At 40.1% G+C, this 24,557-nt stretch overlaps 1 protein-coding gene across 1 annotated transcript in view; it reads right to left on the bottom strand.

The window, feature by feature from the left end:
* Positions 1 to 369: 369 nt before the first annotated feature.
* FARSB (phenylalanyl-tRNA synthetase subunit beta) overlaps positions 370 to 24,557 on the bottom strand; it is a 38,342-nt gene continuing 14,154 nt past the window's right edge. Inside the window, exons 14-17 of the mRNA XM_040566678.1 lie at positions 24,300 to 24,392; positions 22,541 to 22,658; positions 15,623 to 15,775; positions 370 to 643 (exon numbers count right to left, since the gene is read on the bottom strand). Of these exons, the coding sequence (XP_040422612.1) occupies positions 492 to 643; positions 15,623 to 15,775; positions 22,541 to 22,658; positions 24,300 to 24,392 (516 nt within the window). The 3' untranslated portion in view covers positions 370 to 491. The remainder of the gene's footprint in view (positions 644 to 15,622; positions 15,776 to 22,540; positions 22,659 to 24,299; positions 24,393 to 24,557) is intronic.

The following is a 24,557-nucleotide window of genomic DNA, read 5'->3' as shown; positions in this document are numbered from 1 at the left end:
ATTGATGAGCACATGACAACCGTACAGAATAAAAGCTCAACTCCTTAGTTCTGCTCACATTCACTCAACATTTGCTCTAATCAATTATCTTATTTCACGCAATAAGAAAAGAATGAGATTCCTGTTATGCAGCCATAATCAGTTACAGTATGAAGCTGTGTCTGTGGAACATTTCTGATTTTGAAAACTAATCACGTGCTCTGCCATTACATTTCTCTTGTAAAACACTGGGCTTTCACCCAACTTGATGCTTTTTTTCCCTCCCTTAAAAACATCGGTGGCACAGTCTCATCCTTGATGCCACATTCTTATACTGTAGAAGCCTGCCTAATTGCACTGTAAGGAACATATTTACCCATGGAGCCAGAGTTGTTTTTTTTAGTTTATTGAAACTTAAAAGCATAAGCGGATGTTCCCTGCAGAGAAAGACAGAGGAGCAGAGGATGCTGCATGTGAAAGTGGACATCTGTAGGAGGACAGAAGTCTGGTCTTCACAGGAAAGGCTCAATACTGATCTCTAGGGCAGAGCACGGCATGGTGAGCTCAAATTTGGTGATAACATCAGGGTGTAGGACTCCAAGTTTCCCAACGCTCTGACCTTTGGCAAAGATCTCAGCACAGCGACCAGGGAAGAAAGCAGAGCCTGTAAAGAAAGCAAGAGAAAAATCAATATTTCTCTGGGCCAAAGAAGTCAATAGGCATTTAACATGGAGAACAAAGCGCTCAGTATTAAACAGTTCTCTGTGCTAAGATGCTAAGAATGGGCTCTCGCTTTCTTGTATTAACAGTTGTCATGATTGATAGCGAACAAGGAAACCATTTGAGTTAAAAATAAAATGTGAAGCCCAAAGCGTGGGCATTTTTCGCACTCCAGTTGTTTTGACTAAGTTACTCTTGCAGAAGGAATTAGCACAGATAAGTCAAGTCAGAGGGATACTGAAATTAAGAACTTTTGCAGGCTTTAGGCACTGTTTAATACCTGAATGTTTCCCACCTTACTCTGTTTAAGGAAATAAAGCTTGCTGTCATCTAAGGGGTAAGTAGGCACGTCACGCTTGATTACATGTCACATAATTAGAAACAAACTACATTCCTCATCTGGAGAAGAGCTTTTAAGCAGATTCATATACACTGTAAAACTGAGGAACAATGAACAACTCTCCTAACAGCAGCTCCATTTGCATTTTTTGTCCCTGTTCTGAGCTGAGCAGCATTTTTATCTGATAGCCCTTCGGAAGAGCGAGCCAAACCAAACCAGCAAGCTTCTTCTCAATCCACCTCTTTCAGAGCAAGTGTGTCCACCTGGGAGCAACAAAAGCAAAAGCAGGCACTTCTGTGAGGACAAGGAAAGGCTCCACTGCTGTGCACCCAGAAAGCTCTACTCCCCTTCCAGTTTTGATAAACATTTTCTTCTAAGTTCTCTAATAATGAGGTATGTGGTACCCACATCAACACCTCCTGATGGAACCGACGCTGCAGGTGGTACTGCCCAAGTGTGCTGCTACTGACACTACCAGAATTCATCACAACAGCTGTAGGCAAGTACCACCTGCCATTTGTTCAAATTTAGTAAGATTTAGGATGTTTTAAATGCCTTTCCCTAGAGGAAAACTGCAGAATGTATGTTCCAAGGTGGGAAAATCTTCACAGAGGAAAAAAAAAAAATCTCCCTTCTCTTTTTGTGGTTCAGCTCCAGCACGATTCGAGTACTGTGATGCTCCAAAAGAAACTGCATTACACTAGAAAAAATGGGCTCTGTAGCCTAAGCTGAAATATGAAGCTTGTGTATATATATATATATATTATTTTGTTACTTCCTTCAATTATTTTAATCCTGAAAATGAGAAGAGGGCTGGATGTCACAGAAGCAAGGCATGGTGTGCGGGGCCGCCAGCTAGCAGTGCTGCAGACAGTGCTGTGGCCTCAAAGGAGGAAAGGGGAGAGGATGACACGAGGCTGCTGGAGCCCAGGCTCCCTGCTGCCCTTGTAGCAAGCTGCCTCAGCTGTGGCTTTATGGTAGTGGCCTGCACAGAGAGAAGGGGTCTCTCTGGGATTGCCACTCAGATATCAGACAAGTCAGCATCAGAGAACAGCCAGCTGCCCTGCCCTCTCCCCTTGCTCTGCATCTTTTTCTCAGTATCCCAAAATCCAACACAGCATCTCCTGCAAGAGGAGTCGGTGGGTGGGTAGGAGCGAGGCTGCGTCAGCGCGGCTGGGGACATCCCTGCGCCAGCTGCCTCTGAGCGGTGTGGAGACAGCCCAGGAGCTGCTCCACAGTCAGCCCTTGCCTGTTACTGCCACGGTGCTCAGCCCTGGATCCTGCAAAGGAATCACAGTAATTTCATTTCTTACTGACAACCCACACTCTGATCGCACCAAATGCTGTTTAAGCTTCAGGATCAGGACCAGCCCAGGACGTTTCAATGTATTTACCAGGAGCTATTTAAAAAGGCCCTAAAGGGCCAAATTAACCTCAAACCTCGGGACCATTTTGATGGCACTCTGCTCACTAGTGGCCAGGCCCAGAGATGCGATCTTTGCCAGCTCCCCGGTGGAAGCACCTCATTTAAGCTGTGTCTCCTGTAAGGTCTGTAGTAGTAACTTGCAGCTCCAGGAATGAGAGCAGCAACTGGGTCTCTTCTATGTCCAGCAGGCTGCAAGTGTGAATTGACTTTACTTCAGTGGGTACTTCAGTTTTGGCTGCCTCATGAAGTGTGATGGCAGTAGTAAATGATCACAGGAACATTAAGTAAAGGTTGTTTTGAAGAATATTCTGAACCGGTACATTTTAAATCGTCCAGTTCCAATCTTAGCTGTGAATACAAACCAACTGCTTCCACTGGACATACAAAAGTGGAATTATTTAAGCCCTGAATTTTACTGACACGTGACTCTGGCCAAACCGACACTTTCCACTGCCAAGCTGCAGTATTCAGAATGAGCGTTAAAATAAAACTTGACAAAACAAGTTTAGAAAAGAAACAAATGTCGCATATACAGATCACTCTGCAGATTGCGGGAGAAAACACAGTCTAAAAATAAAGTACCCTTGTAGTTAGTGGTAAAGGCTTTTCTATTTGAGCATAAAGCTGGTATTGTACCACGGATGTGAGCAGCATACAGTGACATTCTTTTAGAAACTTGTGTGTAAGCTTATACTGGCACAACAGCAAGAACTAAGCATATGTTAATAATGTTGGCATGGTACCACCCTACAAAACTATGGGAAAAAAATGAAAAAAAGCTTTGACAATACGGTTAATTAAAATACTGAGTCTAATTTGTCTGTTCTTTTGAGCTTGTGTGTAGCTTTGGGAAAGTTACTTTATCTTCTCGCACATCTCGTCCCAAATGTATCATGAGACTTAACCATTTTTAAACTTTAGATATTTGAATGGAGTCAAAAATAATACTGCACTGAATCAATCCACTGCAAAGCCAGTTACTGTCCCTGCATCTTTGTAACAATTATACACGTTTTTCCTCATTACGGTTTCACCTCTAGCACCCAGCGAGATAGGCTGAGCCACAGGCTTCTCACAGAGACCAGCTCAGCCATGGGATGTGACACCGTGTTCACTGGGGTGAAGAGGGCACCATGCTGAAGGCAGCTTCTAAGACCTGCGCTGTGTCCCATGGTACCACACAGTTCTGTAATTTCAGGCAAGGAAACGCTGTTATGTTACGCAGGGCACAGCCAGTCAGTCAGCAGTGAGGCCGAACACGGCCAGGTGGGGACATGAGGCCATACCCAGCGCTCACAGCCACAGAACCTCCACAGAAGGGTCACTTCGGTAGGCTGAAGCAGGTAAACTGAGCAGGATTAGTGACTTGCAACCCCCAAAGAGGAGGTGGTGGCTCTCCACCTGAGAGGGAGGAAGGGGAAAAGCTGCTGACTTGGCTCAAGCGTGTACCAGACACCACGCGTTCAGGAGGCCTGCCTGCTGCAGGCCGCGCCTGAGGCACTTGGCCACGTGCTCGGTCTCCTGTGCACAGCCATTGCTGGGCAATGACCACGACGTTATTTACTTTGAGATTCCTTGCTGCAAAGATGTAAATACACAATTAATATCAAGAGGAAACACTTTGCTCCACAAAGTGTAGGACCTTCAAACCACCTCTTCACTTCTAGCTGTGCTAACCCCGAAGTGTTCATAACTTTGCAGGACACTCACTGCACCGTGTGCGTGGTGCTTCACAGACACGGTGCTTGGGCAGTATTGTTCTTGTCCGACTGGCAGAGCTCAGACAATGAGCCAATTAAAATGAAAGAACCTGTTAAAAGCTTTAGGATCCCATCTGTCTGGCTAACACTTGGCTCTTGCACCAGAGAAACCTGAGCTGAGGAATAGGTTTACAGATAGTTTATGAACTCTAGTTAATAATGAAACTATTATTGTGTCAACTGGCTGCACCACGGCATGCCTTGGAGGATATCCCTGTTTCCCTGAATGGCCTCCAGCCTGCATCCAACACATGGGGGACCTGAAGTTCCCTGAGCTGAGTGATTCTCCCACAGGTGGTAAACGAGGGAGCTGAGCTCACACCTGGGACTGGGTGGTGGTCCGCGTGTCTCTAACAGGCCACCACAACTTGGAGCAAATGTAAATTTCAGATTAAAAATATTGATATTGAAAGGGAAGCACATAAAGAAAGATAAACCACAGAAGAAACATAAACAAATGTGAGCAGAAAGAGGGGAAAAAGGGACACAGGCGTTTTGTAGCCAGGGGTGTGATTGGAGTGAAGGACCACCCAAGCCTAGAAAAGGAGATCTAAGGTAGGGGCACCTCCCTGGGCTGGGCAAGCCAGCAGCTGCAGCAGGGCCTGGCCAGTCCTTGCAGCAGGACAGTGACCCACAGGAGGCATCAAAATAACCATAGAACAAAGGTAAGTGATTTTTCTTGCTTTGCGTGTTCCTTGTAATACTAAGGAAATAGCAGTGGTGTTTTAGGCTCCTAGCAAAGCTTGCATGTGCGTTGTGTCCTAGGCCATTGTGTCGACTCTTGGAGTAAGGTACAAACCTCAGAGTGAGAGTTAAGGCTGTAGGAAAGATAGGTGCTTACACTGCTTGCACATACAGGGAGTCAGCAAAAATTGCACCATTGTGTTGCTTGAACGTACCACGCGGTAAGCTGACGCCTTGCACTCTTAAGCCCCAGTAAAGCCTTGATGCCAAAAGGAATCCAGAGGGTGCCTTCTGTGAAAGGTTAGTGCAGTGACCTACAACTTTGAGCAGGAACTGAAAGCTGACAGTGGTGTCTGTTGTCCTGTCTGTGTAGCATTGTTAAGAACCGTATGGCTGTGAAAGACAGAGAAAGGCCGAGAAAGCAGCTACCTGGCTAGCCAGAGCCTAAAGCACACCTGAAGGCACGGTTATCAGTGAGTGTGTCAGGAGGTGACTGCATGCGTGCTGGTGCAAAATATCCAAAGTCTGCTCTTCTAGAACCGGTTGCTTGTGCTATCAAGCATGCTGAGTGAAAATTCATTTAAAAGTTGCGATTTACTATACCAACCACTTTAAGGACAACAAACTCCTCGCTCTTTTCATACAATCCTTTCTGTTCTGCACACAAATAGTACTTCACAAACTTCACCTTGGAATCCAGCCAGGGATCGTATTGTCCTTGCTGATAGAGACTTACACAATGTCAGAGGAAACCAGAAGGTCTAGCAATGGAAATCCACCTATTAATATGTCAACATTATAATTGCTGGTTGCAAGAAGGGGTGGGGTGAAACACAATATGCATTCCTAAAGAAGAGATGCCAAAGCCAGTCATGTTTTATGCTGATATCCTACACGCAAGTGAAAGACAAAAGCTACTTCTCGTGGCTGCAAGTAAGAATTGAATTTCCAATGTTCAGTGATGTAGAAGTAATACCTTTAATTAAAGCTTCTGTAGCATGTCCTCAAAAATCTGTAATTGCCTTTCTGTATTCAGGCAATGGGGCCACTTTGATTGCTTTGGGGTAATTCTTTGGCCAGTAATCCAATAGAGCATGTAGTCTTTAGCACGTTTTCTGGCTAATTGACCCTCAAAAAGCTCCGAGTTCCCTGCACTCTTTGTTGTCAAACACCTTGCACAGTTTCTTTTCTCTGCTTTACTCTCCCTCCTTTTCAAAAAGAAATTGATTAAAGTAGTATTATAGGCCTACAGTTGCACTAAGCCTTCAAACCTACTTGTTTGTTCCTATAATTTGAAGGAACATCGGAAGCTGAAGCTTAAGAAGGTAATAGAGAGGAGCTCATGTGGCCTCTGAAGTCTTTCATCTTAATTCCCCATGCCCTTAGTGAAAGGGCAGCTGGTGTGACTGGCTCATTCTGACTCACCTGTCCAAGTATTTTACCTGTGCTACATTGTATGGAATTTAGTTTTGAGGTTAGTGGTTGTTTTTCTTTTTAGGATCAGGTTCTTTGCGCTTTTGGCTAATTCCTTCTTTAGGTAGGTGCATTCAAGTACAAACTCACAGTATGCCATCAGACTAGACAGTACTTTTTTTTTTTTTTCTTTAAAATAGGCAACTATCTTTTCTTGTGCGTGTATGCAGTGCAGTCAGGTTCCCAAAACCTTATGCAAAAAGCTCCCAAACTGCAGCAACCTCAAAATCACATCTTGTCATGGGATGATCTACCTTAAGCTACTCCTTAAAAATCAGAGACCTCAACTCTTGCATGATTTCTGGAACACTGTAAGGCTAATTTCTCTTTTCAGCGAGAAGCAAACTTGATAGTATTTAAGGCTATTTAGAGATCAATGATACTGTTCTGCAAATACAAACTTAGAACATACATCTTTGAAATACTGTCCTCTATTCTGATTTGTCTGAAATTAAAAAGCGCAAACAAAAAACCCTCCTCTTGTAAATATTTCTCTGTGATCGGCTGTTAAATGTCAGTTACTTTTACAATGCCTGCAATAACTTTTAACTGTAAACAGTGTGGAGTAATTGTAATACTGCTTGAGCCTGGAGTCAGCTGTTACAGTCATGTTAAGAGAGAGTTGCACTGAAACTGGGGAGGTAGCAGTCTTTTCCCCTCATCTGCCTTGAGAACAGAGAGCAATGCAGACTTCTAGGCTCTAACTTTATTTTTCATTCTTGTTGTGGCAGAGGATGTGTTGGGTGTCAGTGGATGTCCAGAGGTTGTCAAGAACATAACAGGTTCAGAGCTCCTCTTAATTCTTTTGTTGTTCTCCGGATTACAGTACTGTCAGAACTAGTTAAGATTATGTGGGTAACAGCAGTATGTTCCTGCCCTTTCTAATGGAAGGCAACATGTGGATGGATGCTGAGGCTAAGGAAAGCAGACATCCTGGGTCACTGATCCAGGTAATAGGATATCACACAGTCAGTGATGAAGTATCATTGTGACTACTTACATAATGTTTACAGAAAAAGTGAGTAGAAAACCTAGAAAGAATTTTACCGTTCATATATTTTTCTATAAATCAATATTTGTGTACCAAGCTCAATAAATTTGCATTTGTGTGGCAGTTGCAAGAAACAGCAATTCTTCGCTGGACTTGAGCTGCACTGTAGAGATACCATTACATAGCTCATCTTCGTTTTTCGGCCAGTTCTGAAATCCAGCTTTATCTGAAATGTTAGTTTGTCCTGTCTAAAAGTCCCAAACCCAAGTTGATATCATGTCACAGCTAACTTTTTGTTCCGTGACTGCTTTTGTCCCTCTTTAAGTATCAAGAGAAAAATTCACCTTTTGCATAAGAATCCTTCAAAAACGAGGAAACAATAAGTCGTATTCTATGGTGGAGGGGTGCAGAATACTCCACGTTGCACAGTAAGCCAGTAGGTTTTAGCCTTTGGGCTCTGCTTTCACAGAGGCATTAGAGGATAACAAGAACCAGCACTGTCAGTCTGCAAGTCTCCGTTAATACATGGCAGTTTGCATGATGTTTGTGCATCCCATGCCCTGGACCAAGCTGTGTTCCCCTCCCAGTATGACCTGACACCACTTGCTGAGATAGACAGCAGCCACCTGACGATATGCTTTTATGGCTACCACATTTCATGCGGTTCAGAAAATGACTTAAACTTCCACGAAATGGTACATAATTAAGATATGAGTCTCAGTGGATGCTGAAACTGTTAGTCAGTGTTAGCAACTAAGCCTTCTTTTGTTGACCAGAGCCCTCTGGTCAAAGCACGTGGCTGTACCCCTAGGAACAGAACTGCTTGAACCAGCCGACTGTCAGCCAGCCCGGGACCAGAAGCAAGGCTGTGACTATAATAAACGTGGCTGTTTGCTTCTGGACCCAAACAAGGGAAGTCTTTGCCTAGGCTGAGTCTGCTCCAGCTCAGCACGTCTTTGCTATCTACTGTTTTCTAATTCGTGCAGTACAAGTGAAGGTAAAGTCAATTCCTCTACCAGAGGCATGAGACTCACTAATCTTAATATCCTGCATTTACACAGACGTAAAAGTTTGAGACAAAAATCTTACAAACTCATGTTTAAAATTTTGTTGCATATCTAACTGGGAGAAAATGTATGTCATACTAAATTTGAAGCGCTGTCACTGCCTCTGTACCACAGTCCAAAAATCAAGCCAAACCAGAGAACTGCTTAGCTACAGTGTCACAGCGATTTCAAGATGTGCCAGCACACCATTGGGCCTTCACGTAGGGCCCTGATGAGAACGGATGACTTATGCACCTGACGTTGTGTTGTTATCAGCCACCGGGCTCTGGGCTGATGCCGCCCTAAACACTGGTTTCGTAACTGCCAGCCAGCAGCATTTCTCTGCATCTTTATTAAAACAGATGCGTATGTGGGAAGAGGTTTTCATTGGATCATAAAAGAAGCCCTTCACTTCAAAAACAAAACCAAAATTAAAAAAAAAAAAAACAAACAAAAAACCCTCCCCGCCCCCCCAGCTCAAAGCTATAACAGCGAGGATAAATAAAACCAGAATTATTTTAAAAGCCCAACGTACTGCGGTGATTACTATGGCTACAAATTTAATAAGACCCCCGATCACAGCATTACTGTTGTAGTGAAGATGAGATCAGAGGAACACTTAGCCGGCCTCTAGTTGGAGCAGGGCGATGCTGTGCCAGGGAAGCCGGCGCAACCGGCGCTGCGCCCGCCTGTCAGCTCGCCGGCACTGCCCCTGCCCGCTGAGCAAGGTCCGCAATTTGCTGCTATTTCTGCTTACCGGCTTGGATGAATCATCTCTTATAGAGAGGGCTTTGCAACAGCTACGCTGAAAACAGTTTCTGATGAAGAAATAATTTTCTATTTCAAAATGTAAGGAGACAGTATTAAAAAAAACAAAAAACAAAAACCACAAAAAACAAATGACCTAACTCTGTGTTGTGTAATGCAAGTTGTGCCAGACTTCAAAAATTCTTGATGCAAGGAAAATTTTTATCTTAGACTTGCTATGATGTGTGATTAAAAAAGACAGTTGCCTTCGGGGGCAAAAAACCAATGTAACTCTGAAGAGGCCTCCCCAGTAAAGGAACAGCAGAAGAGCAAAGACTAAATGCTAGGGAGGAGAAACCAACGTCTCGGGCTCAAACGCAAGCGCCAATGTTTCAGATGGCTCTGTGAGGTGACAGAAACTGGCAGAAATAAAGTCTAAGCATCTTGAGAAGCACTGCTACCGTTTGGAGCATCCCTGAACAGTCAGAACAAAAGGCAATGAGAATAAAGAAATGTAACCTTTATTGGTTAGTACTTGAAAAAAGAGGATGGTACGAGAACATAACTTGTCTCCTTGCAAGCTGACTTGACACCCTTCCCCAAAATATTTCTGTAGTTTCCACGGATTTTTTTTCCTCCCACTATTATACCACAGGAAACAGCTCTGTGTGAGGCAATTTGAAGGTGTTTGCCATCTGAAATCATCATCCGAATTCAAGAAACAAGTATTTTCTTTGTTCTTACACAACATTTCATACGCGGGGAAAAACCATCTGTCAAACATGGCTTGGTAATGGAAGTTTAAAAGAGGAATCTAACCTCTTGTTGCTCCATGCTGCGCTAAAAGAACACACTTTTCTTCTACCCTATCATCTCTTTTTTTTTTTTTTTTTGGGATAAGCTTTGTGCAAACATTATAGGGTGTCATGAAGGCACATTCAAGAACTTCCAGTAGAGGAACTGAAATGACCATAGGAATAGAAAAAAGCCCTCCTCAAACTTACATTTGATAACCTCTATTTTTTTTTCTCTATTATAGAGAAGAATTATGTAACACAAAGCTAATGAAATGAGACTTATTTCCAGAAACTAACCAAGGGTTTTGCCACAAAACTGTTTCAGTGTTGCTTGCCACAACTGCTTCACTGCCACTAGCAAGGCACCTCTGAGATGTCCAGCGATACAGCGTTCTGTCAAATCTTGATAGATTGCATTCATCTGTAGAAACTCCAGACACTGCAGACTCCCGACTTGGCTAATTAAATAAAATAAGCAACTCTCTCCTGTTCTGCATCTTTGCCAGGTACCTCCTTGGGTGTTAATTCAATTACAGTCAAATGTGAAGTATCAACGCTGGTGTGGGAAGACGCTTGATAGCACCTGGCTTAACTTTGTAGGGATTTAGTTCCTATAAACTGGAAGTAGTGTATTTACAGGAAGGAAATAAAGAGCAGAGATGATAGGTAATTAAAAGGACATTAAGTGAACTGCCACACCCAATCCATTAGATAATTTGACTTCAGCTGCTAGAACTGTAATTTTTCATATAACTAAGCTCTATTGATGCTGCAAGGAAAATTGCTCAAGAGCAAGTGTGAGAAACTAATTGGAAAGTCATAAGGCCTGGAAGTAGGAAAGCCAAGAGAACTAGTGACAAATAGCTAATTTTGCAAGATGCTTTATAGTTAAGCCATTGTAGCGCCCAGTGGTAGAATTCCTAAAAATCCTTGCAGAATTAGGGTAATATGTTTAAAAGTAGTAAAATGAATCGGATAAAAACAAACACAAAAAACCTGTCCCTACCTCTTAGTCCTGTCAATGCATGAATTGACTGTAAGAAAAAAATCTAAACAGGAGCACACATTTCCTTTATTTATCTATGAGTAAACACACAATCATTGACACTCACGAATGATGCAATGCTTGCCAAGACAGGAAACTGAAAAGCCAGGATTGCTACTGAGAGCAATCAAGCTTGAATTCATTAAACCAGAACAGGTATTAACAATGCCAAGTTCAACATGGGTACTAAACCTCTGTGTGTTACAATCTCCTAATCTAAACTGATCACCAGAGATACATGCAGGGGCTCAATTCTATACACGTAACTCAGAATTAGTCCTGGACTTCCCTCCTCTTGTCTTGTGAATTGAGATTAACTTTGAACAGAGATTTAGACTGTGATTCGTTGTATAATTATTATTATAAATGTTTATTTATGTCCTTAGTTATGGAGATAACTATTACACCTCTGATTTCACAGCTAAGCCTTATTAAATGAGAAGCTATTGCTATGATTTACTGTGGAATTAAAATTTTCTACACTTTACCACACCTTTTGTTTAATTAAGGGCAGTAAAAAGAAAGGAATTTTTTTTCAAGACAACTGTCAATTACTAAAGGAAATGAGACTTAGTAGGCATGTAAGTATGCATTTATTAAGTATGCATTTATGTTGAACACAAACTGGCTGACTTCCCAACCTTACTAAACTGTTGATTACCCTAAAAGAATGAATGGCATAAACATTTAAAAAAAAAAAAAAAAAAACCACACAACGTATATGTATGTAAGACTTTAGCTGAAATTTACGAGTCAAAAATGTACAAAAAAGTAGCTGATGTCATAACCTCATGCTATTCATGGATTGTTTTCCCATGAACACTATTATTTCATCACATATCAATAGTCAGGGAAGGCAGTGTGACACAGTGAAGCAGTCCTGATTCACAGATTTACCATTAACATTTTCTGTGAACATGTCAAGTTGCTTTACTTTCATAAAATACGGGTATTTTCCCTTCTTAAACAGTTTGTGCCTAATTCATTTACATTTGGAAGGTAAAGAGACACTTAGAAGGTACTGCAAAAATAGGGCTTCTTTCCTTAAATCAGGGACAGTCATTCAAATATTTTAAGGTGAGTGAGGGTAATTATACTGTATACCTCACACCACACCCTTGAAGGCTATGATAGAGAATCCACCATTAGTATTTACTATGCATAAACTCTTTTTTAGCTTAAGTAAAACTTTACTGTGGACCCAAATCCCACGAGTAACATTGCCTTTTGTGATCCCAGTCCTGATTTCTGGAAGAGAATAGTCATCTAGGACACAGGATGACCAAAATGTGGCAAAAAACGTACCCGTTTCTGCAGAGACTAAAACTTGAAATTAAGAATACCTTCCAATATAGTTATCAGAATGTCACTAGTTTTCACTTCAAGGGAAGTGAAACCAATTAAGGTCATGTAAAAAAAAAAAAAAAAAAAGACACAATTCCATTACATAGGATTACCTAACATTTGTTGGCTCCTTCTATTTGTAGTTTTGTTCTTTAAAAAAAAGTTTTGATCTTATTTTGTTTACTTCCTAGTCATACACATTCATAGTGACCTGTACACTTTATTAATGATATGGAACTGGCTAAAATTTTGAGATTTTTTTATGCAAAAAAAGGTATGCTCCATAATACACAGATTTGAGGAGTGATGCAGTATTTGTACTCATCTGTTTGGCTTTTCTAAAATATACCCAAAATGCTTCTAGGCCAGTAATTGTAGAGTTCAGCAAGTCTACTCTGTGTATTTTAAATCAATGGGTAGCATTTCAGAGTTCTGTCTTTGAAATTTTATAATTTTCTATATATAGTGGTAATAAGGAAGAAAGTATCCTCAGTAACTTTAAGAAACGGAAAAGTACTGAGTACCAAATGTATACTGAAATCCTTGAATTCATCCACTCAAAACCCTCCCTTCCTTAAGGCTGCCCTAAACACTTCATTTATTACCTAGCTCAAATTACACCAAAGAGTAGTGCAAAGGCCAGGGGACCGTCACAATTTCACCCATATTTTCCAGCATCTGTACTTTTTTCCACAGGTGTTGCTATAAAGGCAAAAAGGCTCTGACCTTAAGGTCAAATCACAGGGTGCTTAGGTGTTGGTAGACAGCAGGGGCTTAAATGACCATGATTTGCACGTATGGATCAAAGAAGAATGAAAAACGAAACGCCTCTGCTATAAAGTGTATTTGGGAAAGAGGCAAATATGTGCGCAATACATCTCTCTTCTATCTACTCTTTGTTGCTTACTCAAACATTTTTTCCAGTATTGTTTTCCAGTAATCACTGGAGCCATTTTAATCAGTCACACAAGGAATAAAGCTGGACTAAAGCCCTACCTTCACACTGTGTTGCAAACTAGGCTCAAGTTTTGCTTAAGATCACATACAGAAAATGTACCTGGAATCTTTCTAAATCAGAATCAGTGTTGTGGGATAAACCCATTTCTCAGTGCATAAACGTTAATTTGGCACAGGCAATAAAAAAGCATGCTCCATAAAGATGCATCTAAAAATCCATGCCATGTGTAATGTCCTGATTTAAAGCCTGAAGTAACTAGTACTGCTCTCTTTCTGAATTATTTCAGTATGCTGCAGTCTCTTAAGATGTTATAGGATATCTTTCTGCCTCCCTCCTCCCCCCGACTCTGCAATTGACCTTACTCCATCATCTGCTGATATTTTCTCTCACGCACGCTTAACTCAGAGATTGCAAAGCAAGTCAAAAACAAACAAACCCCTCTAAACTACTTTGACTTCCAGCCATCTCTGCAGTCAAGGTCTTTTAAGTAAGTTGGTGCAGTGACACTGCATTCCCTTTGGCACCAGAGTATCAGCCATCTGCATTGTTACTGAGGTTAAATTCCAATGTCAGGAGAACTGCAAGGATCTACATGCCATCCCACGGGAATTTCTGAATCACTGGTGAAACAGAAAGTAGTAGGCACTTTTGTCTACAGCCAAAAGCCACAAACTGCTTGTAATATATTGCATATGACAAGGCATAATCCATCCTTTACACTAAATGCATTGTGTAGTAACATCATGGGAATGCAGGGATTTTGAAAGGATATTGCAAATCCACAGCATCAGGAATACTAAACAGTACTAGGATCTAGAAATAACTTCTTCATTGTATTAGGACTATTCTTTGAGATCTTTTTCCCAGTTGCTTAAGTCAGTCATACGTTATTGAAGTGCTATAATACAGAATATAAAACATTTGCAAGTATTTTTACTACGGCAAACTTGGTATGTCTATTCAAAACAAGTTACAGAGGGGTTTTGAGAGAGAATCTGACAGTTAGGTTTGACTGTCACTTCAATGGCAGCTGAGTACCCAGCTCCTTAAGGCTCTTCTAAATGCCCCAAATAACACTTGCTGTTACCTGTTCTGTACTTGGCAGAATTAGAACAAAACCCACAATTGTTTAAAGAGCCCTCTGGTCAACCTGAAAATCATAACGGTTTTAATTAGGAAAATCTTTGAAAGTCTGCCTAAATCGTACTGAGCAAACTACTTTGTGGAAAAAAATGGGAGGAGAGGGGCAGGGAATGAATGTATTACAACTGTGCATTAAAAATGTGCCAGGAGACCCTTTGGTTGAAGTGTTACGTTTGGCATTTCTGGCAGCACACTGTGAAACAAGGAGGCATCTACCAACTTTGCGTTACAGTTTTACAAATAGGCAAGCTCATCAGGCTGTCGGGGATCCTGTAAGTGCAGAAAAAGGGCACTTCTCCAAGCTGAGCCAATTTATGTCACTATTGTATACGCATCCGTGCACTGGTGCTCAGAGAGAAGTATAATTGCAAGCTGCCATCCCTGCAGTCTCGCTTTTCTGTAGCGTAATTATTACACTGTTATTTTAGTTAACAGAATAGATTAGCTGCTGGTGCTTGTTCTCTTACATCAACCTCATTACTCCTTCAATAAAGCAGTATGGTCAGCTTGCTTTCTTTATCTCTTGCATGCATATGCATGTACGTGCACAGAAGAGTCTTTGCACTTAAGGATGTTATTTTTAATTCATGGGCAGCTTACTCTGTATGGAGAATGAAGTGGCCTGTTAAACAACTGCTTGTCTAAGCAGTCTCAAAGACAGCAAGCAGGTCTTTGAATAAAAGACGTATATCTTCACATGAATATAGAAATAAAAGTTGCATATATAAATACAGGGTACAGATAAAGCTATAAACTAAAAGATCAGATGTAAGAAGCTTTCTTTTCCAGGCATTGTTACCCAAAGAGAACATAGTGGGTATCTGGCATGCACATTAATTCAGTAAATTCCTATTTACCTTATCATTGGATTAATTCACTGTAAACACTCTCTGAAGCTTATGGCATACACTTTACTATGAGTCTCCTCCTCTCCTTAAAAAGCTGTCAACTTGTAGTTTATATAAACAACAGCTTGCAGAAAAACGCTAAGCCTGTTTTACAATCAGTGAATGCAGTTAATGCCTTTTCATTTATACTGTGGTGTGGTAGCATATAATAAAAATCTCTTAGTGCCTACTGCTGACAATGGGAAGTTCACCTCACGTTGTAGGGGAACACCTGAGCTCAACAACAAGCTCTGCAGGACACAGATGTAGTGTATTCCTTACCTTCAGTTGCCTTGATCACATATCCATTCTCCTCGCTTGGTGGTACTTCCAGAAGTTGCATGACCCTGTCCAGCAAACCATGGATAATCTCAAACCCAGGGCTCTTGTTGTAATAAATGGCACATAAATGTCTGTAGTTTCTTGCACCTACATCTGAAGAAGAAGAAAGTAATTACATGATCTGGGAAACCATATGCTTTCAACCTTGCCTTTTTCATCTGTTTTCTTCTGCTACTGACTGAGGTACCTGTAGCTGAAAGGAGAAATAAGAACACAAAACGGCGCTCTCATGCACCTATCTAAGGAAATAAGGGGATTTCTTTAACCTACTAGCTCTCACAATCATAAATGTAGATTTCAAGTGTCCCATGTCTTGGGCAGGAAATAGTGTTGTTAAATACAAGCATCTCTACACAATGACAAGTACCAGGCATATAGTTAAGCGCTAAAAAAAACATTCAAAACAGACAAGTTTTCTTACTGAGTTTTTGCATTTTGACTAGTGGTGTTGCTGGGAAAACTAGATATTGATAAAACTCAGTTGCAGAATAATTACCTATATAAAACAACTGGCCCACAACTTGAAATGCCTAATAACATTAACAAGGTAATCTATGGCAAGATCTAAATTCACACAGGTTTCCAAATCACAACTGGTGTTTTCCATCATCTTGGACATCCCTGAAACCAAGTGACTATGTGCAACTTCCTATGAACTTGAGACTGTGATACAAATGTGTCCCACTTTGGACAGTTCCTTAACTCAAAACCCTACTTTCTTCCTACTGTAGATTTTCTTACATTACTTATCAAAAATATATATTTTTATACTTTCAAATGGAATATGTAGTTGTATGTTCCTATACTTGTACCTTCAGGCTATACCGTTGCTATATATACACCACCTAGGACTACTGCGGTCTGTTTAGAAGCTTTACTCACTGCAGAATTCAGGGTTTTTAGTCTTTTGAAAGAAATGATCTAGGAACAGAGTAACAAGCTGATGGTCACAGCTGCCAATTCTGCTATGGTGAAATGCAAAATACTGATTAATGTAGTGAATTCATTTATTGCCTTCAGGTCTTCACCTTCTCAAAGTTGAACAGCAAGTGCGTGTTCAGCAAAGTTGGTTTAACAAGGGAGAAATTTGTTCAAAGCAGGGTAGTAACTCTCTACATAACTATCTTCTTCCTCTGGAAACTCATATGCTTTAGAACTATCTTCAGTATAAAGGTACATTACGTTTCAGTTTGGACCAGACCTGCAGCTCTTAAGGCAATCTCCTGATCATCCCCACTTATCATGCTTCTGTTCACTGTGAAGCAATCCTGCAGCACATAAACTGGAGTCCTTCAGTTGCAGTTTGGCTGGGAAAGGTGTTCCAGAAGGACACCAAAATAGCTTAAAGCACTAAAGGGCATTCAGCACATTTTCACTACAGCTAGTCAAAAACACAGCTTGTTTTTTTTACAATATGGACTGCAAGTCATTGGCTGAGCTCCTTTTGTACTGCACTGCTTTGTGGTATTGACACAGTGCAACAAGTTGCAGCCAGATTTCTGTGTGTAAATTTCTTCCCATTCTAGAAAGTCCTCTGGTATCTGCGGACTTTTAGTTGTTCATATCTAGACAGACCCTCTCATCTTCACCTCTTCCTCTTAGTGGTAGTTAGATATAGGGAAAAATTTATTTACTGACAGTAATTGCTTAAAAAAAATCATAATAGAAATCCTTAACACCTCTGGCTAATTGTAATGTTTGAGAGGAAAAGGGGAATAAGAGCTTCTTCAGTAGTGAAGGAATGAAGGAGTAAAAAGAACAACTCCACCTGGCCTGCAAGTTAAGGCAGGCCTGTACCACCTGCCATAAAGCTGCATGAGTAGGGCTTTCATATTTCTTTCCTGGAAATCAGCCGAAAGCAATGCACATGAAATCTAGTATATTACAGGGTGAATTATGTTCTTTATACAGTGAAATTGTGTGCACAATGGGCATTTCTCAGGACTTCTGATCACAAAGCATCTCAGTCAAACTCAGAGTTCCCAGGAAAAAAGGAGCTGCGCTGCGTGCTGCCCAGGGAGACAGCGTGGTTGAAGATCCCTACGTGGTCAGCTACTTAATTCACAGGAGGTACAGCTGCACCCGCAGTCTAAACTGTATGGAGGTTCTGGACGGAAGTATCAGAACTGAGTACCTCAGACCTTGAGATAATTCTTTTTCTACAGGGTTTAACTGTTTGCTGCCTTCAATAGAAGCATTAGTGGACATCAAAAATAGCAGGTGCCAAGCTTCAAATAATAAGAGGTTTTTTCAGGCATCACCTAGTTAAGCAGTGAAATCTCTCACTCACAAGATTTTGGGGATGCCAGAAGTTCACACAGCTCCTTGGTTACAGTGGAAGCTCATAGGGAGAAATCTATCACATCTTACTGAAGCCAAAGAACCGAATCTGAATTGGTACGTCCCTGGGCTACAATTGGCCAGAGAATGGAAAATATTATATATACTTACTTGATCTTGTACTTTTCCCTCGATAAACACGCCTAGCTATTGTTACAGACGGGATATTAGGCTAAGTGAGCCTTTGGTCTGATCCACCCTAGCTGATCTTTGAAGTACAGTAAGCTTAAGCACAAGCAGAAACTCCAGCGTTCACTGGGTGTTCCCTGAGCTGGTAATGCCTACCACATAAGAAGTTAGACACCGAGTAAATCTACATCTTGCTTATTTGGTCTGACTGACCATTTAGTAAGAAAAATAATCAAAAACTAAACAGGAAAAAGTTTACTAAGTGGACAGAGAAAAGGGGATTCAAAAGGAACACAAAATACAGGAGCAAGAGCCTACACAAAAGATGAAAGCACAGCCTTTTTGAGCCAAAAGTCATTTAAAACTTCTAGAGCAGCAACCTGGCAATATAGCCACAAGTTTTCTTGACAGTCACTGAAAGCTGGACTTACTGTGACAGTAATTCTGCGTTTTGTCACTTGGGAAACCTTTACTGTCATTATTATAACTTGCAGTATTAAATAATGATGGAGAATTCAATCCTGAAGTTTTGTATTACAACAGCAACACAGAAAAGTAAAGGTTGCAGAGAAAATGTCGATAAACACGACATCTGACTTTTGTTCTCATAGCAAGCTGGCTGTTCAGTCGCATCATTATTGTGTGTCTCAGTTTGCTGGCTCTAATAAGGTGCCAGTCAGTACTACAGTCACGAATGGTGGATAATCTATTTTCATGTTGTGTTGTCCAATGGAAAAGAAGGAAGTGTTCTTCCCTTCCTCAAGTCTTCATTTGTTCCTAAGAAAGCAAGCTTTCTGGGCTAGATATTCAGTAGCATGATTTCACTTTTCTCCGATCATTACGCCAGCAGAAAGCGACAACTATCTGAACTTTATTTCATTACTATTCAGAGTCGGTGGTGTCTTCAGATCACTCTTCTTAAGTAAAGATTCAGAAAGAAATGTATACAACAACTCTTATATCTCATGATTTCAAGCCAACTGTGAAGATCTTTGGTAAAGTAAAGGACGCATATTGAAGCATTCCAAAAAGCTGTGTTATAGAACTTATTCCTTTACAGCTACGACACAAGAAGTTCATTCACTGCAGACAATAGGAGAGAAAAAGTATTAGGAATTGTATGTAAAAGCTGGCGGATGTTAGAAATGCTTCAGTTCCTTATAACTCACTTAAGAGATCTCTTGTGTCATGCCATGAAGTAATTCTATTTTTTAAATTGGCCTGCCAAGTACGTCAACCTAAATTATATATATATATTTCTGAGACTTCAAAGCACTTCCTTGAGATGCTGCTGAAAAACAGTCCAAAGGATGGACAGCTGGTTAGGAATATGTGAGCCAAAGGGTGCAGGGGAAGATAAAGCAGTGCTGTATGCTGCCCCCTTCCACCTTACGGATGCTTCAGAAAAATAACTTAATCTGAAAGGGGGCACCTGCTCATTTAAACTTGTATCACAGCTTCATGAAAATCCACAGCTATTTTCTGCTTGTAACTAACACTTCCAAGCAGAGTTTGGAAAAATGCTCCAAATTAGGCATCAGCTCTTCTCAAATGATGTAAATTATGTTAAAAATATGCTACCATAAGCTTGCCAGGTTCCACAGGATCACTAATCTGAGGTGATTTTATGATGGATTCATGTCTTTCATTGTGATGAGCAAGAAAAGGTATTCTGTGTTAGGGGTAGCAGTGTAAGGTAATCATTTATACACTGAAGCAGTATAACTATCCTACTGGAAGTGACTATTCTAGGGTTACAAGTTAACTACACAAATGCTATGTAACTTGCTCAAAATCAGCACATTTCCTCTTGCCTTGAGAAGAAACATTTCTGCTCAGATTTGGTTCCATTTAGTTATATTAAATCTGGCACACATTTTGCTAATTTAGTACGTCAAGACTTTCTGCCAGATATGTCTGAAGAGAAATAAGTTCTGTTCACCTTGGTAAGCGTAGGTTCTGTGTAAGTAGGCATTTTATTAAAAACCAGTGTTTAAAAGCTAGGTTCATTCACACATGAATGACTACAAGATGGCATTTCAAATACAGTTAATGTCAGTATACTTTTGACTCATACTTCTTACATTATTAATTGGAAATTCTGCATGCCAAAATCATGAAATAATAAAATTAAATTAGTCAGTCTGACATAAGCCTTCTGCAGGAAATCTCATTCCATATGTGAGAGGACAATCCCACATTTTTCAGTGTTTGCAGTTACCAGTTATTTCTTTCTCCCCTTCCCTTTCAAACTGTTTATTAGGCAAGTTTAATTTTCAAAGTTTGGGAAAAACAGTAGTTATTCTACAGACTCCATTAAAACAATTTTAGATATTGTTCACAGCCTGCAAGTTCTCAGCCCGTGAGAGGGCTGCCTACGAGCACAGGGTACAAAGCTGCGGCCCCAGAAGCGTTTCGTACATCTGTTGCAGTGATTCCCATCAAAATGAAGCACGCTACAACATCACTGTTTACAAAATTGTGAAGCAGCCATCCACGTAAATGAAAGCTTTCAAGAGCTACAATTAACATGAACAAAATAAAAGTAATCAATTTAACTTGCAAATTTTATAAAGCCAGGATAAACACGCTCCTTATTCCAAGATAAATAGCCCCTCTCTTGGTTCTGAGGAATACTAATGCTATTCTGCCATCTGTACCAAGTTTTTTGCACTTCAGCTAACTTATGCCCCCCAACAAGGAATGAACTACAGCACCAAAATGTTTGTATTTACCTAAAAAAAAAAAAGGTACATGTTTTCCTAAAACTGCTTGTTTAGTTTGGCAAGGCTTTCCCCCCTTTTTTTTTTAAAAAAAAAAAAGTAATCTACAAATTAAAATCATCACCAAAGCAATTTACTTGCCTTTCTGTTTACGCCTTATATAAACCTTTGTTTTGCAGATCCCAGATACCTTAAACAAAACCACTAAAATCTGAAACCAGATAATGAAACAACAAAACCATTTCTGCTGCTGAATTTAAAGTAATGTCAGCCTTTTCCACTGAGAGGCAAAATTTCATCCCAAGTTGTAACCTACTGTACAAGCACATACTCCCAAGAATTGTAGCTGTGTACTCTTTTTCCCTTGGTATACCATGTAAAAAGGAATTGGTAAATTTCTTTAGAAAAATGTTTATTATTTTAAAAATCCATTTTTACATTTCATTTTACTTTGGTACATTTTTCCTGATAAAGAAGATAATCTGAAATTTTGACACTGTACAGTGAAATCAGTGCACAGAGGCCCCATCGCACAGGAAGGCTTTCACTGAAGCTTTTGAAAAGTGATCTAGCTGCTTTTGCTGTTTCATGTAAATAATTAACGTTACAGAGCAGTTCAAAGGCAGCCATGCTTTCTTAGCATAGTTGGATGAAAAGGAAAGATAAGGAAAATCTTTTTATGCAGGAGTGGGGAAATTTTATACTGTTGGGCTTTTTGTTTATTTATACACTTTTAAACAAAGACTTGCTCTGATCTTTACCCAGTATGCGTGCTACAAATCTGATTCTTTGTATTGGTTGTCAATAATCCAGAACACAAATATGGGGAACGAATAATAGCAATCCTGTTTCAAGGTGATGGAAAGGGGATTCACGTTAAGATAGACCACAGAATCATTAAGGTTGGATAAGATAATTGGTTGGTAAGATAACTGCCCTGACACCCACATTTTTGAGTTATAGTTGTCCAGATTAGAATCACGCTGCAAATACAACCTGCCGTTCCCTGACTCAAGACATCTTGCTTTTCAACTGGTAACACTGCGCTTCTTTGAGACTGCAGCAGTTTAAGCAGGCTCTAGTACTCTAATAGCAACATACCTTAAATACGTTTAGAGCAGGTTCTTTTTGGTGTAAAATTGCCTTGAGTTTATCCTTGTATGCACAACTGGGAAGCAGTCACAGTCAGGGCTACCAGCTGGAGCAGTCCCCTTGCAACGTGGACACGAAATCCTCCAGTAGCTGTGCAGTGTGTACCCTACCACTGGCTATTGGAGTAAACAGCATTGCTAGGAAAGATGCAATATAGCTATAATAAATAAAGTCTTGGAACTGTAACTGATTATGTCAAATCAATCCCCCTTCTATTCCTCTGGGTGTTGTACCAGCAGATCAGTGTTGCAGACAAACCCAGTGCTGCCATCTGGGAACTTACTTGGGGTCCAGGTCAAGCTGACCCCGCAGTTCTTAGTCATTCCTTCTGTTTCTTTAAAAAGCTGGATCTACTTTCATAGGTATCATTCTGCTGGAAATTCCTAATTTTTCCCAAGCTTGCACAATGGTAATCTTAACTAGTTTCCCAGAAAGCTTCTGAAACTAACCTGGGCCTACAATCCTTTCCAAGAAGAAATTTAAGAGTTATGAATGCTGAGGAAGTTTTTCTTACCTTTACTAGGATCTTTCACTACAATGTCAGAAATCTCAAAGAGCTTTAAAGGCAAGGGCATCTTTCGGTTAGCAGCAATAGTTTTCAGTAGCCCAGGAAGGAGGGTAGTACGTGCCACCTGCAGGACAAACATGGATGCTGCAAGTGAAATACATTGCAAAATAGCTAATGCTACAGTTCTTCATGTTTTGCCAGAATTCAGAAGCAGTCAGGTGCAAATACTGTACTAATCTCTTATGCTTCATCATCTTTGTTTTAGAATTATTAGAACTGAAAATGTACATTCTCTGTATGTTCTTTGTACTGTATAGCCTGAAAGACTGTATGCATGAGCTGTTTTTGTTCTTGGTCAGTACCTGTTATGTTTGTGGTACATTCTGTATTGAGCAGTTGTAATTACCATGCAAAATGATGTATACAAACAGGTGAAAATAGTCTAAACACCTTATGACAGGGGCTTTATAGGACTGTTTAGTTGTGGTAGCAAATAGAACAGAAAATACATGAAGTTTCCCCAAAATTATGTTCCTTAATTAGAATGTTTTTCACAGCAGAAGAATGTTTTTACCATTAGAGGAAAGACCTGGAAAGGTATCTCTGATATTCAGAGAAATCAGACTTACCAGAGGGCTTAGAAGGAAGATACCACAGTTTACTGAAACTTTAAGCCTTTCTGTAAAGTGTTTACCTTTGTATTTCTTAGGTTAGAAACAAAATATGCCTCAAAATTGTTTTCCATTTATTTTACAGATCTCATAATATCTAGTCATTTTCCCTATAAGCTAAATCATAAAATATCCCAAATTGGAAGGGACCCACAGAGATCGAGTCCAACTCCTGGGTCCCCAAAGGACCACCCAAAAAATCAGACCATGTGTCTGACCGCAAAACACTTCTTGAACTAACATTGTTAACTTGTAACATTGTAACTTGTAAGTAAGTGCTGATTTATCTCCCCTGACAAAAAGATAATTTGTCATGATTATCTCAGGTACAGATAAAATACGCTTGTTTGCCTCTGTTCAGATGGATCCACTCAGGATCACCAAGGAAAAGCAGAAGGAATGTTACCAGACTATCACTGACAGTTAACATATTTGGATAATTATTTGAAATAAAACAAGTATGATGATAAATACAGTAGTAAAAATCCCCTGCTTATTTTCTCTGGAGCAGATTTCAAAGACAAACAGATGCTTTCAAAATTAACCTGAGGTCCATCTTCCCAATCAAACATTCATGTATTCACACCACTGATAAATTTCAGATTCAAAAAAAGAAGCTCTAATACATATATATATATATATCTCCAGAAAAAAAATAAGTGTGATAACAGCTACTTTAAAAAACAAACAAAAACAAAAAAACCCTTCCCATTCAGAGCTCAGAAGGTAACTGCAGGTCCAATATTTCTATTTATACTTACTAGCTTTTCTAAATGCAGGTGTTGATCAATAATCTGGGTGGAATTTTCTGTAATAAGATAGCTCAATTTTGCTACACGCCATCATACTGAATATGGTATTTTACTTCACTGAAAAGCTAATAGTGTTTCACACTGAGTAAGTTATTTCTTAGTGAAGGTATAACAGAAAATGACTGCTAGCAAGTTCAGTGCATACCCACATCCTCTTTGCTGCAAGAAAAAGTAGCTCTATAGCTCTGTAAATTGTTTTCTGTTAGTTCCTTTCTTTCCTCTTTATACACAGAATCTGTGACACTGTTGCTTCCAAACTTGACCTGAATTAAGTTACTTCACCTGAAATTCTGCAGTTTTGGGGTTTGCTATGTGTACTGCTTTTGTTGTAGAGATATCCGTGCCAAGTTTATCTGCAATGTCTTCTTGAGAACACTGAGAAGAAGAGATGAAAGAAAAAAAAAAAGGTCAAATAGTTAAAACAGTGAGCCAATGACAGAACTTGACATCTATGATGAACAATGCAAGCATAGCTGTTGCGCTGAGGCCCTCATGTACAACACCTTCTTATAATACAAATTGAGTCCCAGTCTTGAGACA

This window comes from Cygnus olor, chromosome 9 (assembly GCF_009769625.2).
Source record: "Cygnus olor isolate bCygOlo1 chromosome 9, bCygOlo1.pri.v2, whole genome shotgun sequence".
NCBI classification, from domain to species: domain Eukaryota; kingdom Metazoa; phylum Chordata; class Aves; order Anseriformes; family Anatidae; genus Cygnus; species Cygnus olor.
Note: the sequence above shows the minus strand (reverse complement) of the source record. Positions and strands in the feature narration are given on the sequence as shown.